At 39.6% G+C, this 16,707-nt stretch overlaps 1 protein-coding gene across 4 annotated transcripts in view; it reads right to left on the bottom strand.

Moving 5' to 3' along the window:
* The window catches only part of LOC117949410 (contactin-1a-like), a 58,569-nt gene that overhangs the window by 25,376 nt on the left and 16,486 nt on the right, over nucleotides 1-16,707 (bottom strand). The window contains exons 1-3 of one of the 4 annotated variants that reach the window (XM_034879669.1): nucleotides 14,818-15,010; nucleotides 1,960-2,088; nucleotides 257-295 (exon numbers count right to left, since the gene is read on the bottom strand). In XM_034879669.1, coding sequence (XP_034735560.1) covers nucleotides 257-295; nucleotides 1,960-2,088; nucleotides 14,818-14,851 — 202 coding nt within the window. In that variant the 5' untranslated portion in view covers nucleotides 14,852-15,010. Of the gene's footprint in view, nucleotides 1-256; nucleotides 296-1,959; nucleotides 2,089-8,790; nucleotides 9,000-14,774; nucleotides 15,011-16,707 lie in introns of those variants that run through there. The other 3 variants (XM_034879671.1, XM_034879672.1, XM_034879670.1) reach the window with 3 other exon arrangements.

The following is a 16,707-nucleotide window of genomic DNA, read 5'->3' as shown; positions in this document are numbered from 1 at the left end:
TGTACAATCATTGAGTAGAGATAGAATTCTACTGTGTGTGTGTGTGTGTGTGTGTGTGTGTGTGTGTGTTTGTGTTTGTGTGCGTGTGTGCTTGCTTGCATGGCTGAATGTCGCATGGTACACCACTGGCCAAAAGGAATAAACATCTATTTTTATCATTATCAAAAACTCCATTCATGTTTTAAAAGAGTCCAAGAAGTTTTTTATGGCATTTGAATGAGTAACTGTCATTATTTGGTATTATAATAAATCTTACCTTCATAAAAGTCAGGTACTTCCCCATACATTGATGGCTCTGGTAAAAAAAGAAAATTGGTCAACATATTTAACAATGGCGCTGTAAATATACAACTGCTGACATTTATATTTGAATTACTTAAGAAAAAGAATCAAAGCAAATCATGCACCAACCTAAGAGTTTCCGAGATAGAATAGAAGAGATAGAATCCTTTGTATTCTTATACTGTATGTTATGGTATAAGCCTTACTATGGGCCAACTGAGCCATAGAAAACAGACACACACAATATACATACATACATATATATATATATATATATATATATATATATATATATATATATATATATATAGTATGTATATTTTAGTTGGATAGTGTATGCTTGACTTTTGTTCTGCTTTCAAAGCATCAATGTCACATTGAACATCAAACTGTATCCTTGTTGGGGCTAAACAAAAATCTCAAGTCGATGTCTCTTTTCAGGGTAACGGAGTTTGTTGGTTGGCTGCTGTCTGTTTTCAGCTCAAAATCAGCTACAATAATACACAGTACCTTACCATGTTGGAAAAAAATGAGAAAACTAAAATCTCCTCAAAGTCTGTTTATGAAAGATGTTGTGGGAAGCCAGAAGATTCTAAATCCAAGCTCCCTCTTTTTTCGTGTATGTGAAATCCAATCTGAAACCAGTGACAACAGCCCACGATGTGGGAACACAGAGGACTTTTTTTAGACAGTTTATTTTCAGGCCTGCTGCTTTCTGGCCACCTTGCTTTGTTTCGAACACAGCTGATTGCACAGCAGTGTCAGAAAAAAAGGGATGAAAACCTACAAACTCTAGGCCCTCCAAGGCACACAATTGCCTAGCCTGGCCAGGGCTATCAGATATGCATAAGCTTTGCAGCGTTTTCTACAATTTGTGCTTTTTGTGCAGTTGGTAATAGCATGCATGTCATATCTTGAGAGTATCTAGATCTCATTTAATTAGTTTGCATTTCCACCTCACATTAAAACGCATCTTTCCTATAGTCAATAAAATCAGTTAGCAACTCAGTCTTTAGTTGCTATATGAGTACACAAGACACCTTGCATTGACAGTTTGTAAAATAAATAGAAAAAATGACAAATAAATAAAGAAATAAAAGGGTCAAGCTAAATGAGCAAAGTCCTGTTGATTTCTGAGTGATGGCTGCCCACCAGCAATGTTAAAGCTTTAGTGTGTAACTTTTTGATATCAATGAACGTCTGTTACATTCAAGCCGTTACCAAATGATTTACAACGTTAATTAAGACAATCATCTCCACACAGGTATCTCTGTTTTCCTCCATATGGCTATGTTCAGAAGATTTTGTTTTCCAGTGACTTTCCCTTGCATACTAGCAACTGCTTGGAGGAGGGGTTGGGGCAGGTAAGCAACAGAAACTGTGCACTATCGCTTTAAAAAAAAATCTCAGAGCGCAAAGTGCAATTACTGCTAAACTAATTACTAAAGTTCAGTTTTAATTTTATTTTTATTTCAACTATAACTCTGAGCTGAGGAAGTGAATTGTGTCAACATTCAATAACCATATAAACAGTCATGCAATTGTCACATTAAAAAGGCTGAGTGTGAAGATTTTTAGAAATATGCTGCTTTCATCAAAAAGCAGTGACACAGCATCTCAAAACAATATTCTGCCAATTCAATTAGCCATTCCCCTTTAGCTGAACGTGTTACTGACCTGCAGGAGAGAGAGAGAGGACCAGGATGAGCAGGGTGAGGTGCAGCATGATGTTGAAGTGAGGACCACCTGCTGGGGTTACAGCTAGAAGCTCAGCTGATGGAACATTAGCAGGATTGCCTGGTTTTCCTTTAGGAAGTAAAAGAAAATAGAAGAAACATATAAAACATTGGAAACTCTTTATAGAAGAACATCTATTTGTTCTTCAGTACTGTGACTTTACAGAAATAGGATAAAACCTCCACTGCCTTTCAGGGTGGAGTATTTACAACAGTATTGCAAAATATAGACCGGCTGTGCAAAAAGAGGCTCTTCACCTGTTGAGCAATTAACAGTCTGGCCTATTTGACCCAAACTTTTCATTTTCAGTGTTTGCGTGTTGGACCTATTGGATTGGATCTATTCTTACAACATAAAACTGAATTTAAAGGTCAGAAAACAGCATGAAAATACTACCATTCCCATTTGCAAACCATAGAGCAGTAGTTACAGTGTGTATGTATACGGCTGCTACTTGCAATAACCTTCATTTATTATGAATCTGTTGATGATTTTTTCAATTGATTGATCAATTGTCTAGTCTATAAAATGTCCATACAACTTCCTTTAAAAGTTCCCAGAGCTTAAGGTAACATCTGCAAGGTCTCAGACTATTTCCTTATTATCACAAATGTTGCTGATGTAATGGCAGCCTTTCTATGTATGTAATGTGGAAACTGTATACAAATCAACCTGCGTCATAGCACATGACTTGAGTCAGCAGCCAATCACTGCCTTCATCTGGAGCCCAGGCAGACACACAGGCGGATAGATTTTTACCATGTCTCTGCTTGCTGTCAGCCTTCAAGGCACAAGCTCCTTGATAGGTTGATGTCAATTTAACCCCTGATGATTGACATTTCAACAGCCAGCAAAAATAACTTGAGCACTGGTTTATCTAAGCAGGCACCTAGACGCTTACTCAATGGCCCCAAGATGTTAACACCACACCAGTGAGCCCAAGCTTTCAGCCCTACGCCCGAATGTAACTTGAAAAGAGCTGTTGCTATATGAAAAAGCAACAGCTCTCTGAGTCAGGAGCGTTACCAGAAGAATGATTATTTCTCCATGATGGTTGAGATATGCATTTGATGCATTGCCTTTATATAATTGATAGTCTAAATGAGATCAGATGTTTTATGTGTTCATACTGTTTTATATAACATAGCACACCTCCACCCCTCCAAAAAAAGAAAGAAAACAATCTAGACAGAAAAAAATAACCTTTGACGTGCAGTCAGTGTAGGGGAATGTGGACCAAGGACTTTTGAGTGATGCTGAATGTACAGTACCTCCAACGGACTGGCATCCAACCAACCAAATTCATAATTTGAATTTAACCAATTAAACAAACAATCACTCTGACCACAAAATCTCAAAATCTCATTTGTACCATGTTTTTGGAGTGCTTGACAACCACTTGGCACGTTCTTTAAGCAAACACTGTCTAAACTCACAACCAGAGCTCACACCTATAAATATTAATGTTCTGGTACCACAGGGCTGAGCATCAGTTCAATATCGTTTATTCATTCCCAGGTTGTGCTGGACTGGTGTGTGTTGATTAGAGTGTAATTGAACATGAGGCAGACACTATTGATTCATAGTGCACAGCCTGAGGTGTCCGCTGGCGAAGACTCAGAGGTGTGACAGCAGGATTGAGATCTCAGCGCTCAGCCGACAAATGGACTCTTATTACATAAAATGGTTTATGATAGACGAGAGCCTGTGTAATATGCCAGCGTTGCATGACACAAACAAAACTGCACTGGAACGGCTAAACATACACACTGATATGCTTCAATACCCACACAAAAATGAATTGAGACAAATGGGCATACACACTTTACAACTACACCACATACCGTACACAATAAGTTGGACCTAATATCCGAGCTGGACAGCTGTAGGAAAGCAATACAGAGGGGATTTCATCTTCACGCTAGCCTGTCTCCTAGCAACACCTTTTCAAAAGGAGCAGTTTAATGTGCTGCTGGGGGGGCCTTTTGTGACTGGCAATGAAACTATGCAAACACTCCTTTTAATCTGGAACAACACTACGGAACAAAGACCTATAGGGTGCTGTGCTCATCTTTTATAGATATACATCTCAGACAAAGCAGAGAAAAAATAAGTCTATAAAAACTCACTTACGCTTTTAACTGTCTCCATAAACTTTACTCTGTATCTATATTACTAAGTATTATTTCTGGAACTCATGAATCATAAATGATCGTAAATGATGCACTTAGGAGATTAGGAGAGACTGCAGGGAGCCCCATTATAGCGTTATAGTGAAAGAACCAAACCCATCTAACCCATTAAGAACTGTCACTGAACTGATACACTGTAAAAACAACCACCAGACCATCATCACACAGAAAGGCAGCATGTTCTTATCATCGGTATTAATGGGGCCCGTTACCTCTCCTGCCCTTCCTTAGCAGTCTGAATGCGCGTGATGAGAGTGCCACAGTCATCACAGTAAATCACAAGGCCCAGAAGTGACAACCCTCAACAAGGCCATTTCTTCTCCCCCATAAATCATACACTGGACGTTGCCAGAGATATTACTGCTTGTGGTTTGGTTTTGGTGTTTTTTCTTGTCAAGGTTTTTTTTTCCTCCTTTCCCAGCTTTGCTTTGCTCACTGAATTTCAATCTACTTCCCTCTTCTTTTAACTCCCCTTAGAATTCTCAGCCTCATTGCTCTGAAATCAGAAATCCAAATTACACCACGTAGACGCTGCTGGGAGAAAGATTCTGGGATTTTACTGCTGCACTCCAATGGCTATTCTGTCATTTGTGCATTTTATCTTGACCCTATAAACCCCAAAGGGCGCCAGAGGGTAATTGAAAGTGAGTGAAACCACTCCTTTTCTGTGCTTGGCCTGATGTGTGCTGCATAATCGATGTGGGTAACTTTATAGAAACGTCTTCCCTTATCATTTGGGGCAGACCCTGGGATGTGGGGGAGGAGAGACGGGGGGGATGAAGGAGAAGTCAGAGTGGTAGACTTTAAATACAAGATGTTGTTCCAACAGCCCCACCCCTCTACCACTACCCCGTCACTCTTTACACAAGCACACAAACATCAACACCACCACCACAGTCATCATTAACCACAGATTTGCAGTAATCCTGCAAAGGGTAGCCAAGATGGGGTTAACGCTGGATTGGTCTTAATCAGTCTGAGAAGAGAAGATGAGCGCTGCTTAGACACAGTGTTATCAACTGCAGCTTCAACTAATCTTGTCTCAATTCGACAAGGGTGCAAACATCTCCAGAAGTAAAGGCTCATATTCTCTGTTTTATCTCATTGGAAACTGAAAATGTTTATGATATTTTTTATACTTAACAATTCACAAGGAAAAGCAGTTTCCCCCTGCTTCCACCCTTTTCTACCTTTATATTTAAACTAATATTGATGTTCTTATCTAACTCTCAAAAAGAAAGTAAATAAGCATATCTATTCCTTAAATATTTGGAGAGGGTGTGCTGGTTAATGTGGGATTTATTTATTTATTTCACATCACCCCACCTCTACTAGACAGTGTACTACTGCTTATACTGAGGCACAACATGAGGAATCCAATATTAACAAGGTATCTGATGACTACCCGTCTTAAAATCACACATTTCATGATACAGCAGATCAGATTGACTGTCGTCACCAAATGCTACTGGGAAAAACAAGTGAGACAGGGAATGGGCAAGCAATATTGATAAAGATAAGATCAAGATGAAACAGTGAGACATTGGGTCTGACATCATCTGTGAGAGGCAGCAGTGACTTAGTCTGGTTTGAGGGGCATTACTGTTCAATCTCGTTTCAGCTTTATTTATCCTGAGCCTGCTGAGAACAGTTTCTGTTTTTCTGATCCACTTTCCTGAAATTATACACGAACATGCCTCACCGCTGCCCAGTACAACCACTTCTTCTGATGGTCCACTGAAGCAGCTGGCAAGTTTGACCATTTCAATTTCAATTTGGAAATTAAGCACGTAAAACTGCCAATGTTTCCAAACTTTTAGAAGCAAATATCTGCTAATGTCACAGACTCCACTCTACTTTCTCTACATATTTCTTAATAACATATTCTGCTTGGTGGACAATGCCAAAGTGTTCAAAATGCTAACTTTAGAAATGTAGTTTGACATTTTAAAATGTTCCCTCAAATGGAAAGCAAGAAATAGAAGAAAGCTCAAGTCATATCCTATCTGAGAGCAGACACCTAATATGACTACATACTATTTGAACATAAATACCAAACTGAAACGCAAGCTGCAAGCCCTTACATTTTTATGCAGAATCCGTGTTATTGTACCACAAAGCAGTGGTGATAAAACTTATGAATTATACATGACAAATCATTGATTTTCATTTCAAACTGTGCCACAGACAGCCTGTGTGTCTCTGCAACCTCAGCTCTGAAAAATACACTCCTATACTGTATCTGTGTGAAAAATAAGACTGGACTAGGCTACAGACAAACAGTTTTTTATCTCTCAGAGGACCAACAAAATGATTCAATCAAATAAAGGATACAGACATAGGCTATCCAAGTCTATTACACCTCAGATAAAGCAGTTATCCCAGGACACACACACAACACCTGCCGAAAAAGATGCTTTCTACGAGCTTTGTGCTGAACAGCCCCCCTGTTGCTAAGCAAAAACTGGTTCAGCACTTAATAGAAAAAAAATAACTGTATTTTTCAGAATTTAACAGCTTGATTTCATCTGCAGTCAGAATTCACTTTTCACCTTTTCTTTAAGCAATAACAGTAAATGTCAGAGCCACCAAAAATGTTTTCTTTTCAGCAAGACTAGATGAAATCCTGTTCACCTTTTTCTTTTAAACAACTAATAAGAAACTATTCAAGAATTCATAATTATTTACTGATAAAGAAAAGGGTCAGATACACCTGAAAATGTAAGACCCCTGCTACGATTAATACGTGTTTGCAATTTCTGATACAACTGTGATAGTGAGGTGAGAATTCAAGCCTGTTTTTATTTGTCAGGCTGTTACTTGTTGTGCAATCTATTGCTTATTTTTGTCCACCCCCTGCAAAACCTTACATTTTCTAACTGATTTTAAACTGTTATTTATGTTACATGCTGCTGCACAACAAATTGCCCCTTGGGGATAATAAAGATTCCTTGAAACCCACTCAATACAGTATCTCCTGAACCCAGAGACCAATCAGTATGTCTCGGTATAAAGTACAGTATAATTCATGATGTAATCCAGCTGCAGAGGATCCATTCATGGCTTGTTCACTGTGTCAGTCTGTCTCTCTCCCCTCCCTCATTCTCTCAGTCTCTCCGCCAATGGAAGCGGTCATGCTAATGTAAGCTATTTATCCCGACCCCTGCAGTCAACACAATGCCCCCCAGGGCCACACAGGCTCAGCAACCTCAGCTGACCTGAATATCAATGACACCAGTCATTCAATCTTTGAAATCTGGAGCTGGCCTGCTGTATGAATTCCATTAACCTCAAATCAGGTAGTGTCTGTCAATTAATGAAGAAGGCAATGCACGTGACTTGAATCATAAAAAAAGGACTATAACTTTTGCCTCTGGGTATGTTTTTTTAAAACACGGGTAAAACTGTTAAACATGGCCGTATGCATGTTTTAGAATGAATGCCGATTGTAACCTTTCCCATTGCAGACTGTTAGAGCCAAAGCAAAAAAACACAACTTAAACGTGACTGTCAACATACCGAATAACACCAAACCTGAGGATAAATTAAAGATTATCAGAAACACCTGAGATGAACAGAGATGAGAAAAAGAGAGCAAGTCGGGGAGCACGTAACACTGACAAAAGAATAAAAGATATTAGTGGGTGAAAGTAGTTTTTTGGCCAGTGGGAAAGGGGTATAAGAGTGGCCGCTTATGTCTGGCATTGGTGTTTGCATACTACACTGATATCTCTGTCACACCATAAAAGTGGTTTGCTGTTTGTTTTTATGTTAAGGTATTTAATCGTAAGAAATGTTTCAGTGCAATGGCAATATAAGAGCGTGATACATTCTATGGGATGATAAAAAAAAACAGATATGAAATAATATACATGCTCCAAGTATGTAAACTATGTCACGTCATGTATGATATATTGTGCCATTTAGGCAAAGGTCAGAGGAGACTTGCACTCTATAAAGAAAGAGTGCTCAGCTTAATTACCTCTTGCCACATCTGTCCAATGAATATATTAGTTTCTATAGGGGAGCAGTGACATGCTTTCAGTGATGGCTCTGCTGTAAATAATGATGGCTCTGCTGTAATTACTAAGTGACAGAGTGCTGCTTACAAATGACAGCAAAGCTGTACAGATAAGGAAGAAGAGTTTATGTATTGCAATTACTGTGTCCGGAAGTATAAAAGGAAAAAAATCAATACCTTCAGATTGCACAAAGAAATGTCTCAAAGGGACAGTGTGAATGCATTGCATTTATTCTGCATTGGGTAGCTACAGTAAATGGAAAACAAAAGAAAGATTAATCTAAGTCCACCCTTCCCCACAACCTTTCTCATTCATCCCTTTATTGGATTAGAGGGTGTGAATCCAACATTAGAATACAGATTAATTTGACAAACTCCACGTTTGAATGTTGTAAGAAAATAACCCGAAGACATCCTGCTAAATTGCACGATCAAGAAAGAAGAGGAGGTTACCAATTAGTGAAAAACCATCCCCACCAAAAAGCTACAGTATAAGAGAGACACAGTAAAACAATCAGGGCATGAAGAATGTGTGGTGTGACTTTGCACAGTGCTTACCTTGCTCTGGAGAGCTATCACGCCAGTGGCTATGTGACAAGATGAGCTACTTAGCAGCCCGTGTCCCCTCCCCTCCAACATGCCTACCCTGCCAAGTGTCCTAAACACTCCGCTCCATTGTCTGCCTCAGAAACTAGCAATGCTGCTGGATGGAAGCACTTTCTCCAAGGTGCAAAGAAGAGGGGGAGACAATGGGAAAGAAAAAAAGGCTAATTCCCCGAGCAGGACAGGGAGCCATGCAAATTGGATGCCACTGAAGAAGCCTCCCTGCAGGGAGAGCGCGCCACAGAAGGGTCTTCTCTCGTCACTGTGGCCAGGCTTGGTTTTAATCTTTTAAGCCCTCACACCCCACTCACACACACACACATGCAGAAACACATCAGCACAAAAAAAAAACATGAACACACACACACACACACACACACACACACACACACACAGACAGACAGACAGACAGACAAACAGACAGAAAGAAGTAACACCACTTTTCCACCTGCACCCTCCATCACTCTCATCATTAGCCTGGCAGGGGGCTAGACGTATCATCAGCACTGTCATCATGTACTGTAGCAAAGAAAGCTATTTTCCTCCTGGAAAATATTCCCATTTCTAAGTAGCTGAAACAGCCAAGAAAGTGCATGCTTTGCGAAAATAGTGTCCACTTCTGTACATGACCAACTAAGTGACGATAAGGCTGTTGCTTTGGATTACTAACTTTAAAGTCGGTATCATTCTCCCAGTCCGAAGTAAATTCTGAAGTTAATTTTCTTCAGTCTTTTATATTTTCCTTCTCCTATTCTAATTATCTTACTAAAGAAAAACCAACAATAATTGAGCTCTTCTTTAAAGTTAATTGATTTCCTCTCCTTCAATAGAAGTAGGATTACTACTAAGTAAGTCTACTTGTACTTTATTATTATTAACACATTAGCATACTTGACATTTAGAAGTTCCAGTTGTTAAAGGTAAAATTTGTTATTTGTCATTGAAGTCCACCGACCAGTAAAAAAAAATTTAGAGAGATAAAGAAAAGCTCAAATAAGTAATCAAGAACCATTAAGCAAGACACAGAACCCCATACCTCTCAAGTGGTGCTAATCAGGTTCTAATAGCAAAATAATGATATTTTAATCAGCTGCGCCCAGTTGTTGTGAGTTTTAGCCTGTGTGGTGACATGAGGTTTGAGTGGTCTCTGCTCTGTCCTCAGAACAGGAGTTAGCCATTACACATATTCTCCCAAAGTGCCTTTGGGTTGCATTAACTCAAAAAAATGCAGAGCAAGTGTTACAGGGTTTTGGTGGAGGGGGCACTAGATTAAATCTATGCGATTTAGAGCCTTAAATGGCCCACTGAGCTAAATGAAGTTTTTTAACACTGCTGCAGCCTTTTTAGTAAATGATTTGGTATAGCTTGGCCCAGCCAGGTTTGACATGATGATAAATAGCGTGATCAGGCAAAAAAAAAAGGCTTTGTGCTAGGATAACAAAACACAGAGCAATAAGTTGATTTAAATTATTGAATTTCATGGCGTTTAATCATGCAGAGGTCCAGAGACCCTATTTCCATTAATCTTACTGGGTAATTTATGTCCAGCTGATGCTCTTAGAGAAGAAAATGCGTCTTAATTGATCTTGAATCACTACTAAGTCCTTATGTTTTGTCAGGAAGGGATTGGAAATTACTCAGACAGGACTGAACAATTATAAAAAATACAGTCAAAAGAACATCCTCTAGTATTATAAAAGGCAGTAAGTAACACTAACTTTGTTGTTCATAGAACTTCCATAAGTGATTGCAGAAAATAAAAAGGGATCATGGAAGGCAAGTCATGAGAGCACCATGTTTCAGTGCTAAAAGCAGATAGTCATTACATTTATACTTAAATGTACCAAATGAAATTCTGAAGAATCTACAAACGTCTGCACTTAACCATCAAGTCATCACAGCTAATGGATCAGGTCAAGATAGCTGCATGTAATGCTTGAATCTAATGGTTTCTGTTTACACAGGCCAGACAGGACACTAAAAAGGCAGGAGAATTGTGCAAAGAAGAAAAAAAAACACAATTTCATCCTTTTAGCCAGCACTCCGTTATTATTCATGAAACCATAAGCTCCCTGGCTAATCAAAACCAATGCAAATGTGTCAGAAGCAAACAGCATGTGGAGCAGGGCACAGAGTGCAGTGGCAGAGCATAAGGATTGTGTCCGACTGGCTCCAATGCTCCGGCTTTTTTCTTCCAATATGATTTATACCAAAGACTTCTGACTCAGCACAATCCCACCACTGACAGAAACAAAAGTGGATAACTTCCTCCCTTCTGTCTTACATACGTTACAGAGCTGCAGTACATTCAGAATGGGTAAATAGAGTTTGTACTGTTTTACAATTCCACACTGACCAAAACCGGCAAAAGCGTTTACAGGTAGTTCTTCGTTTCAGTTGGATATAGTTCTTGGATGTATAGGATTTGGGGTACCAGATGGGAAGGGATTTTGTTACTATTGAAAAGTCTGCAAATGAAAGCTCATGGGACGTAAACTGCATTTCGGATTAGGGAGGGACTGATTTAATTTTCTCAGACTAACACTAAAGTTAAAGCTTTTTTTTATTTTTGGGATTTTCTGCCTTTATTTGATAGGACAGCTAGGTGAGAAAAGGGAGCGAAAGAGGAGGGAAGACATGCCGGGAATCATCACAGGTCAGATTCAAACCCTGGACATCTGCACCAGGGCATAAACCTCAAAGTAAATGTGCGCCTGCTTTACCCACTGAAACAACCCGGCCACAAGTTAAAGCTTTTTTGAGTGAAATGTGCTGCATTTTTCTCATATTCTCTTCTGTTTTGTGACCAATTTTAGTCGGAACATTTCAATATAATTTTCTCATCTTGTTTGCTGGGGGTAATGGAACAGAACACTAAGGGGATTGAATGCATTCATAAAAAGAGAATACTCAATTTTATAACTGCACACAATCTCGTCACAAATGCAGATGTGCCAATATCTGTCTTGGCTTGGTACAATGTATGCATTTTTAAATGCTATACTCACCTTCATATGCTTGTACCTATACAGTATGGCAGCAAAAAATAAAGGTTTTCTTTTAGAAAACATGTCTCTACATTTTCTTTAAGATTTTCGTATTTTTCTTTTAACAACAGCACATTTTGTAAAAGTGCACATAAAGCATAGACCATGGAATTTCAACATTGCACTTGGCCCGCATGTGCAGTTCTCCATCCCCAAATTATGCTAAACTGGCTGTAATTTAAAATCATAAACAGTGAAATTAAAAATTATCTATCAGCAAATTAAGATAAATAGCTGAGTGATCATGCATCTAATTGTGCATATTAGCAAATCCCTATAACCTACCCACTTTACTATTAAAAATAGATCTGGTGATAACATGGACTAGATTAAACTGTTTAACACGGAAGGCATGTGAGCCTCATTTGTCTTTTCTTGAACATTAAATTTAATATAAAAGGCATTAGTTAAAAAAAGAATGACAGTTATATTATATGTGAAGTTTTGTGCTAATATTTTCTTTCAACTCACAAAAAATCTCGCAATGTCTAGTGCAACATGTTGCAGCCTTTTGCTATGTGTATAGTGTGCAAGGTTGAAATTGCACTGACAATAAAAAATGTGGTGTTGCATGTCAACAGTTTAATATAGATATATAGACATTAGGACGTCTACAGTCTTCTTCTATATTTTCATCTACATTCTTCCATTATTTGTTCTTTTCCTCGAAAATACAGTTTGTGACATGTTTACTGCAATAGTTTCTTTAGAAGTGAGCTGGTTCATGTAGATATGTATGTATTTGTGTGAGTAGCGAAGTGTGGGTCACTAAGTCTGTCCTGCTCAATATGCAGTGAACTGTCACCTCACGTACTACAGGTTAAGAAAAAGGTCAGTGAATCAGAACATATTCAAGTGCCACACATAAATAAATTATAACTTGCATGATGCTAAAAGGGCTTTATTGCAGCTGTTCATGGTTGATTGATAGAAGGACAGACACGACTACAGTCTCTCAAGACTGGAGTTTAGGCCAAAGCAAATTGCCCCTGATTGCCCAGATCTGATCCTTTCTTTGCCTTTTATTGCTGCTCAATGAGTCATTCGCAGACAAAAGAAGCAGAACAACCTGGCCAACCTGTGACTTACTATAGGAGAAAAGCCCCAATCGGGCCCAACCTGCCAAAAAAGAGCTTTTGTGTGCACGTTAATATGAGTAGTGCTGAGGGGTTTTGGTCAATGAGGGTACCTTGAAAGGCGTTTTTTTGTATGTCAGATGGGGAATGAGGTTACTTACTTTGATTACTAGGGGAAAGAGGGTGTGGTGGGGATAGGGGAAAGAAAATAAATACAACATCTCGGTGTATGTGTGTGTGTGTGTGTGTGTGTATGTTTTGAACAGATTCAATTTGATTGACAGGACCCTGGTGTCAGCATCAAACATCCCAAAAACTGTCATCAGACTTTGATTTAAATGTTGCTATATCCTTTCTGGTGCGTAGTACTAAATCACTTTACAGTTGAAAGTTTTTGATAGGCAGACAGCTAATTACATTTGGGTTCTTTGTCTTTGAAATACAGGAAAAGTGTAATGTACCCTCCCTGTTGTGAGAATTATCCACCTGGCATCCGTCCTTGGCGGAGGTTATAATTACTTTACTTTAACTCTACAGCATGTTGTGCCTATTTCAATGTGTGTTAAGTGTTTGTAGACAATTCCCACCACACAAACAATTTGGTGTTCACAAGGAACCCCATTTACTCATAGGAAGAAGCTAAATGAGGTGTTCTTCATGGTATTTTTTGGGTACATCCATTTGGAAAATTCAAGCCTAAGTTATTTCCTATTTGGGTTTTTCTAGTCATTTATTCGATATTCAGTTTGTTCATTTGGTTGAAAACATTACCATAATCTACTGATCATAACACATTTTTGTAGGGTTGGCTCTCACAACATTTTCTCAAAGCACATAGGGAGAGCCTGAATTCTGAGGTATAGAGTGACACGTCATTCTGCTGTTGATGGTGCAGGCACAATGACACAAAATTAGGCCTAGAAAGTCCTTACATAAAGCTCATTGAGATTCAATCAAAATGGTGTTACAGCTTTAAGCATCTTATGAGCGGCAAAAACGCTCATCACAAGTAACATTTCCAACAATGTTTAAATTCTTCAAGCCTACGAGCGCAACATACATGGATGAACAATGCACATATAGGGCACAATATTATCACAGCACACATGATGAGGAAGCTTGCCTACTATTTGCCGTAATATGCATATAGCACAAATACTTCAGAGTTGAGGCTTGAACAAATGACACACTGTACATTTTAGAACAGATACGGTATTAATGTACACAAAAATAATAAAAATAATCATTTTACATTTAACGGTTGCCTGAGTGGCTCAAACATGTGCAAGTAATGCCTCGAGTAAAGGAAATGTCAACATCATAAGACTGAAAAACTTGCATGATGCTCACAGACACACAAGAGAGATACAACAACAAGGATACTCCCCATTTCCTCCAAACAACCTACAAACTAAAAGGCATATGTACAGTAACCAAACACACACACACACACACACACACACACACACACACACACACACACACACACACACACACACACACACACACACACACACACACACACACACACACACACACACACACACACACACACACACACACAATGCTTTCATGGGTTCATCCATTCAGTGTGCAGTACTGCAGTGTTGAGGTAGGATGTTTCATTGTGAGAGGCAGATAATGAGCTATTCCCTCTTCAGAGGACTGAATCACAGATCCAGCAGTGTTTAGCTGTGCCGGAAAACACACACACAAACACAAACACACACGCTTTAGAGTAACCCAAGAGAAGCTAGCAAACTTCCAAACTCTCTGCCCTGCTCTGGCACCTCTGCACAGCAAACACACCACCCACCTCTGTCCCCGAGCACACAGCCCTGAGGAGCATGCAGATGCACCCCAACGCGCCTGGAGCTGCTGTCCCGTTAGCATTGAGTAGGTTGGCAGCAGTGGAGCCGGCTGTATATCTCTCCACTACAGTATGCCTCAGGATGAACTGCTAGTCTGCTAGTGTTGCACTCACATAAACATTTAGCTGTCAAATCATAGGCCTCCCCAGCTGTGACCTCACATCCCATTGGAGGAAAAAGAGCATGAGAGTGATGTTAGAGACGGATGGAGAGAGAGAGAGTGTGTGTGAGAGAGAGAGACAGAGAGTAAGAGAGTAGGGGGTTGGGGTTGCACATGTATTCTATACAGAGAGGGCAAGTGATAACAGGGTATGACCATAAAGCATGGCAGACACAGTGGGGAGTAAAAGATTACAGCATGGAAGGAGAAGCAAGAATGTACCGTGGAAGAGATGCTGCTGCGAGGAGAAGAAGAAGAAGTAATACAAAAAGTAGCAGGGGTGAGAACAAACTGTCGGAGCGAGGGAATAAGAAAATTTACTTTTGATAGCTGTGAGGGCTGCGTCCGTTCCCTCAGCTGGAAATAAACATTACAACCACACTGGAGGAAGAGCAGGAAACAGCAACAGTGAGGCAGCTGAGCTACAGCAACAACAAAACAGCTGCAAGGATCACTGCAATCATTACCTTCATCCGCTCTTCCTCCTCCACTTATTTACTCTTCTTGTGAATCACCTCTTACTCCAATTTTTTCTTCCTGTATTTCCACCCTCTTATCCTTCTCTTCTGGCCATGTCTCTCCATTCCTTCTCCTCCTCTTAATTGCCATCCTCTCTCTCCCCTAATACATAATGAATGGTTTGGAAATATCTGCTTCCTGTTGCAAGTCCTGTGCTTCTGGAGCAGGTTAGGCTATATTGATTCCTGAACCAGAGATGTCATAAAAAGGCAAAGATAACAAGGTTTAGAGTCACATCGAATTTTCTGCATCCCTCCCTTCCCCCTTTGGGGAGTCAGTCCATATTCCCCTGTCCTCTACTAACAACATAACATGCATACTGTACAAATCCATTCATCCAAATCCATGACAAATTGATTCATTGGTTATGAATTAGGAGTTATCCTGTCTGGAGGTGTATCTAAAAGTGTTTATGATCAAATAAAAAAATTAAAAGAGCAGATTAATCAAGAGAGAGATAGTGACTCTCTAAAAATGTGTGCATGTGTGAAGGCAAAGTACTACAAAAATCCTGTCTCCGCTTTGCGATCAGTGTGTGCCACAGTCTTACGCATGTTGTGTCATTGGGTGCCATATTAAGGCTCATTAGACGAGATATCTGCCCTATGCTGTGGCTAGCCTGCCCCTCCTTTGACCCAGGCCTTCATATATAGGTCAACATTGGCATTCAAGTGACTGACATGTCTCACAAACACAATGCTGCTCTTTTTAGAACTGGACAAACAATCACCTATGCCCTGCAGCATGAGCATACAACAATGTCCAGTACAATGGAAATAAACCAAAATATCTGTTGTTCACTTCAAGCAGCACCTTCTATGGAGTTGGAAGCTTTTAGAGAAAGGGGGTGCTTTTCAGTTGCATCAAGAGGCATTTCATCTTGAGAAACATTGGAAGGCGCCATTAAATAGGGCAATTTTCATGCTTGCTGAACAAAACACATACAATGTAAAGTGGTTGGCTAGATGCAAAGAGACAAGAGGAAATATGTCACAATGACAACTTTTCAAGCCAGTATACTGAACCTGGAATGTGATACGAAGGCAATGTCAGATTGACCTTAGTGGAAATAAATAACATAATAATCTCTTTTTACACCAGGTTTCTCTAATAGTTAAACTAAATCCACCCTATCCAAAATCAATAGCTTCTCTCTTCCAATCGACAACTCCTTGGTCTCCCCTTCCCCTCAGGTCAAG

This window comes from Etheostoma cragini, chromosome 8 (assembly GCF_013103735.1).
Source record: "Etheostoma cragini isolate CJK2018 chromosome 8, CSU_Ecrag_1.0, whole genome shotgun sequence".
In the NCBI taxonomy this organism is placed as follows: Eukaryota; Metazoa; Chordata; class Actinopteri; order Perciformes; family Percidae; genus Etheostoma; species Etheostoma cragini.
The sequence above is the reverse complement of the archived record's forward strand: the minus strand, read 5'-3'. Positions and strand labels throughout refer to the sequence as shown.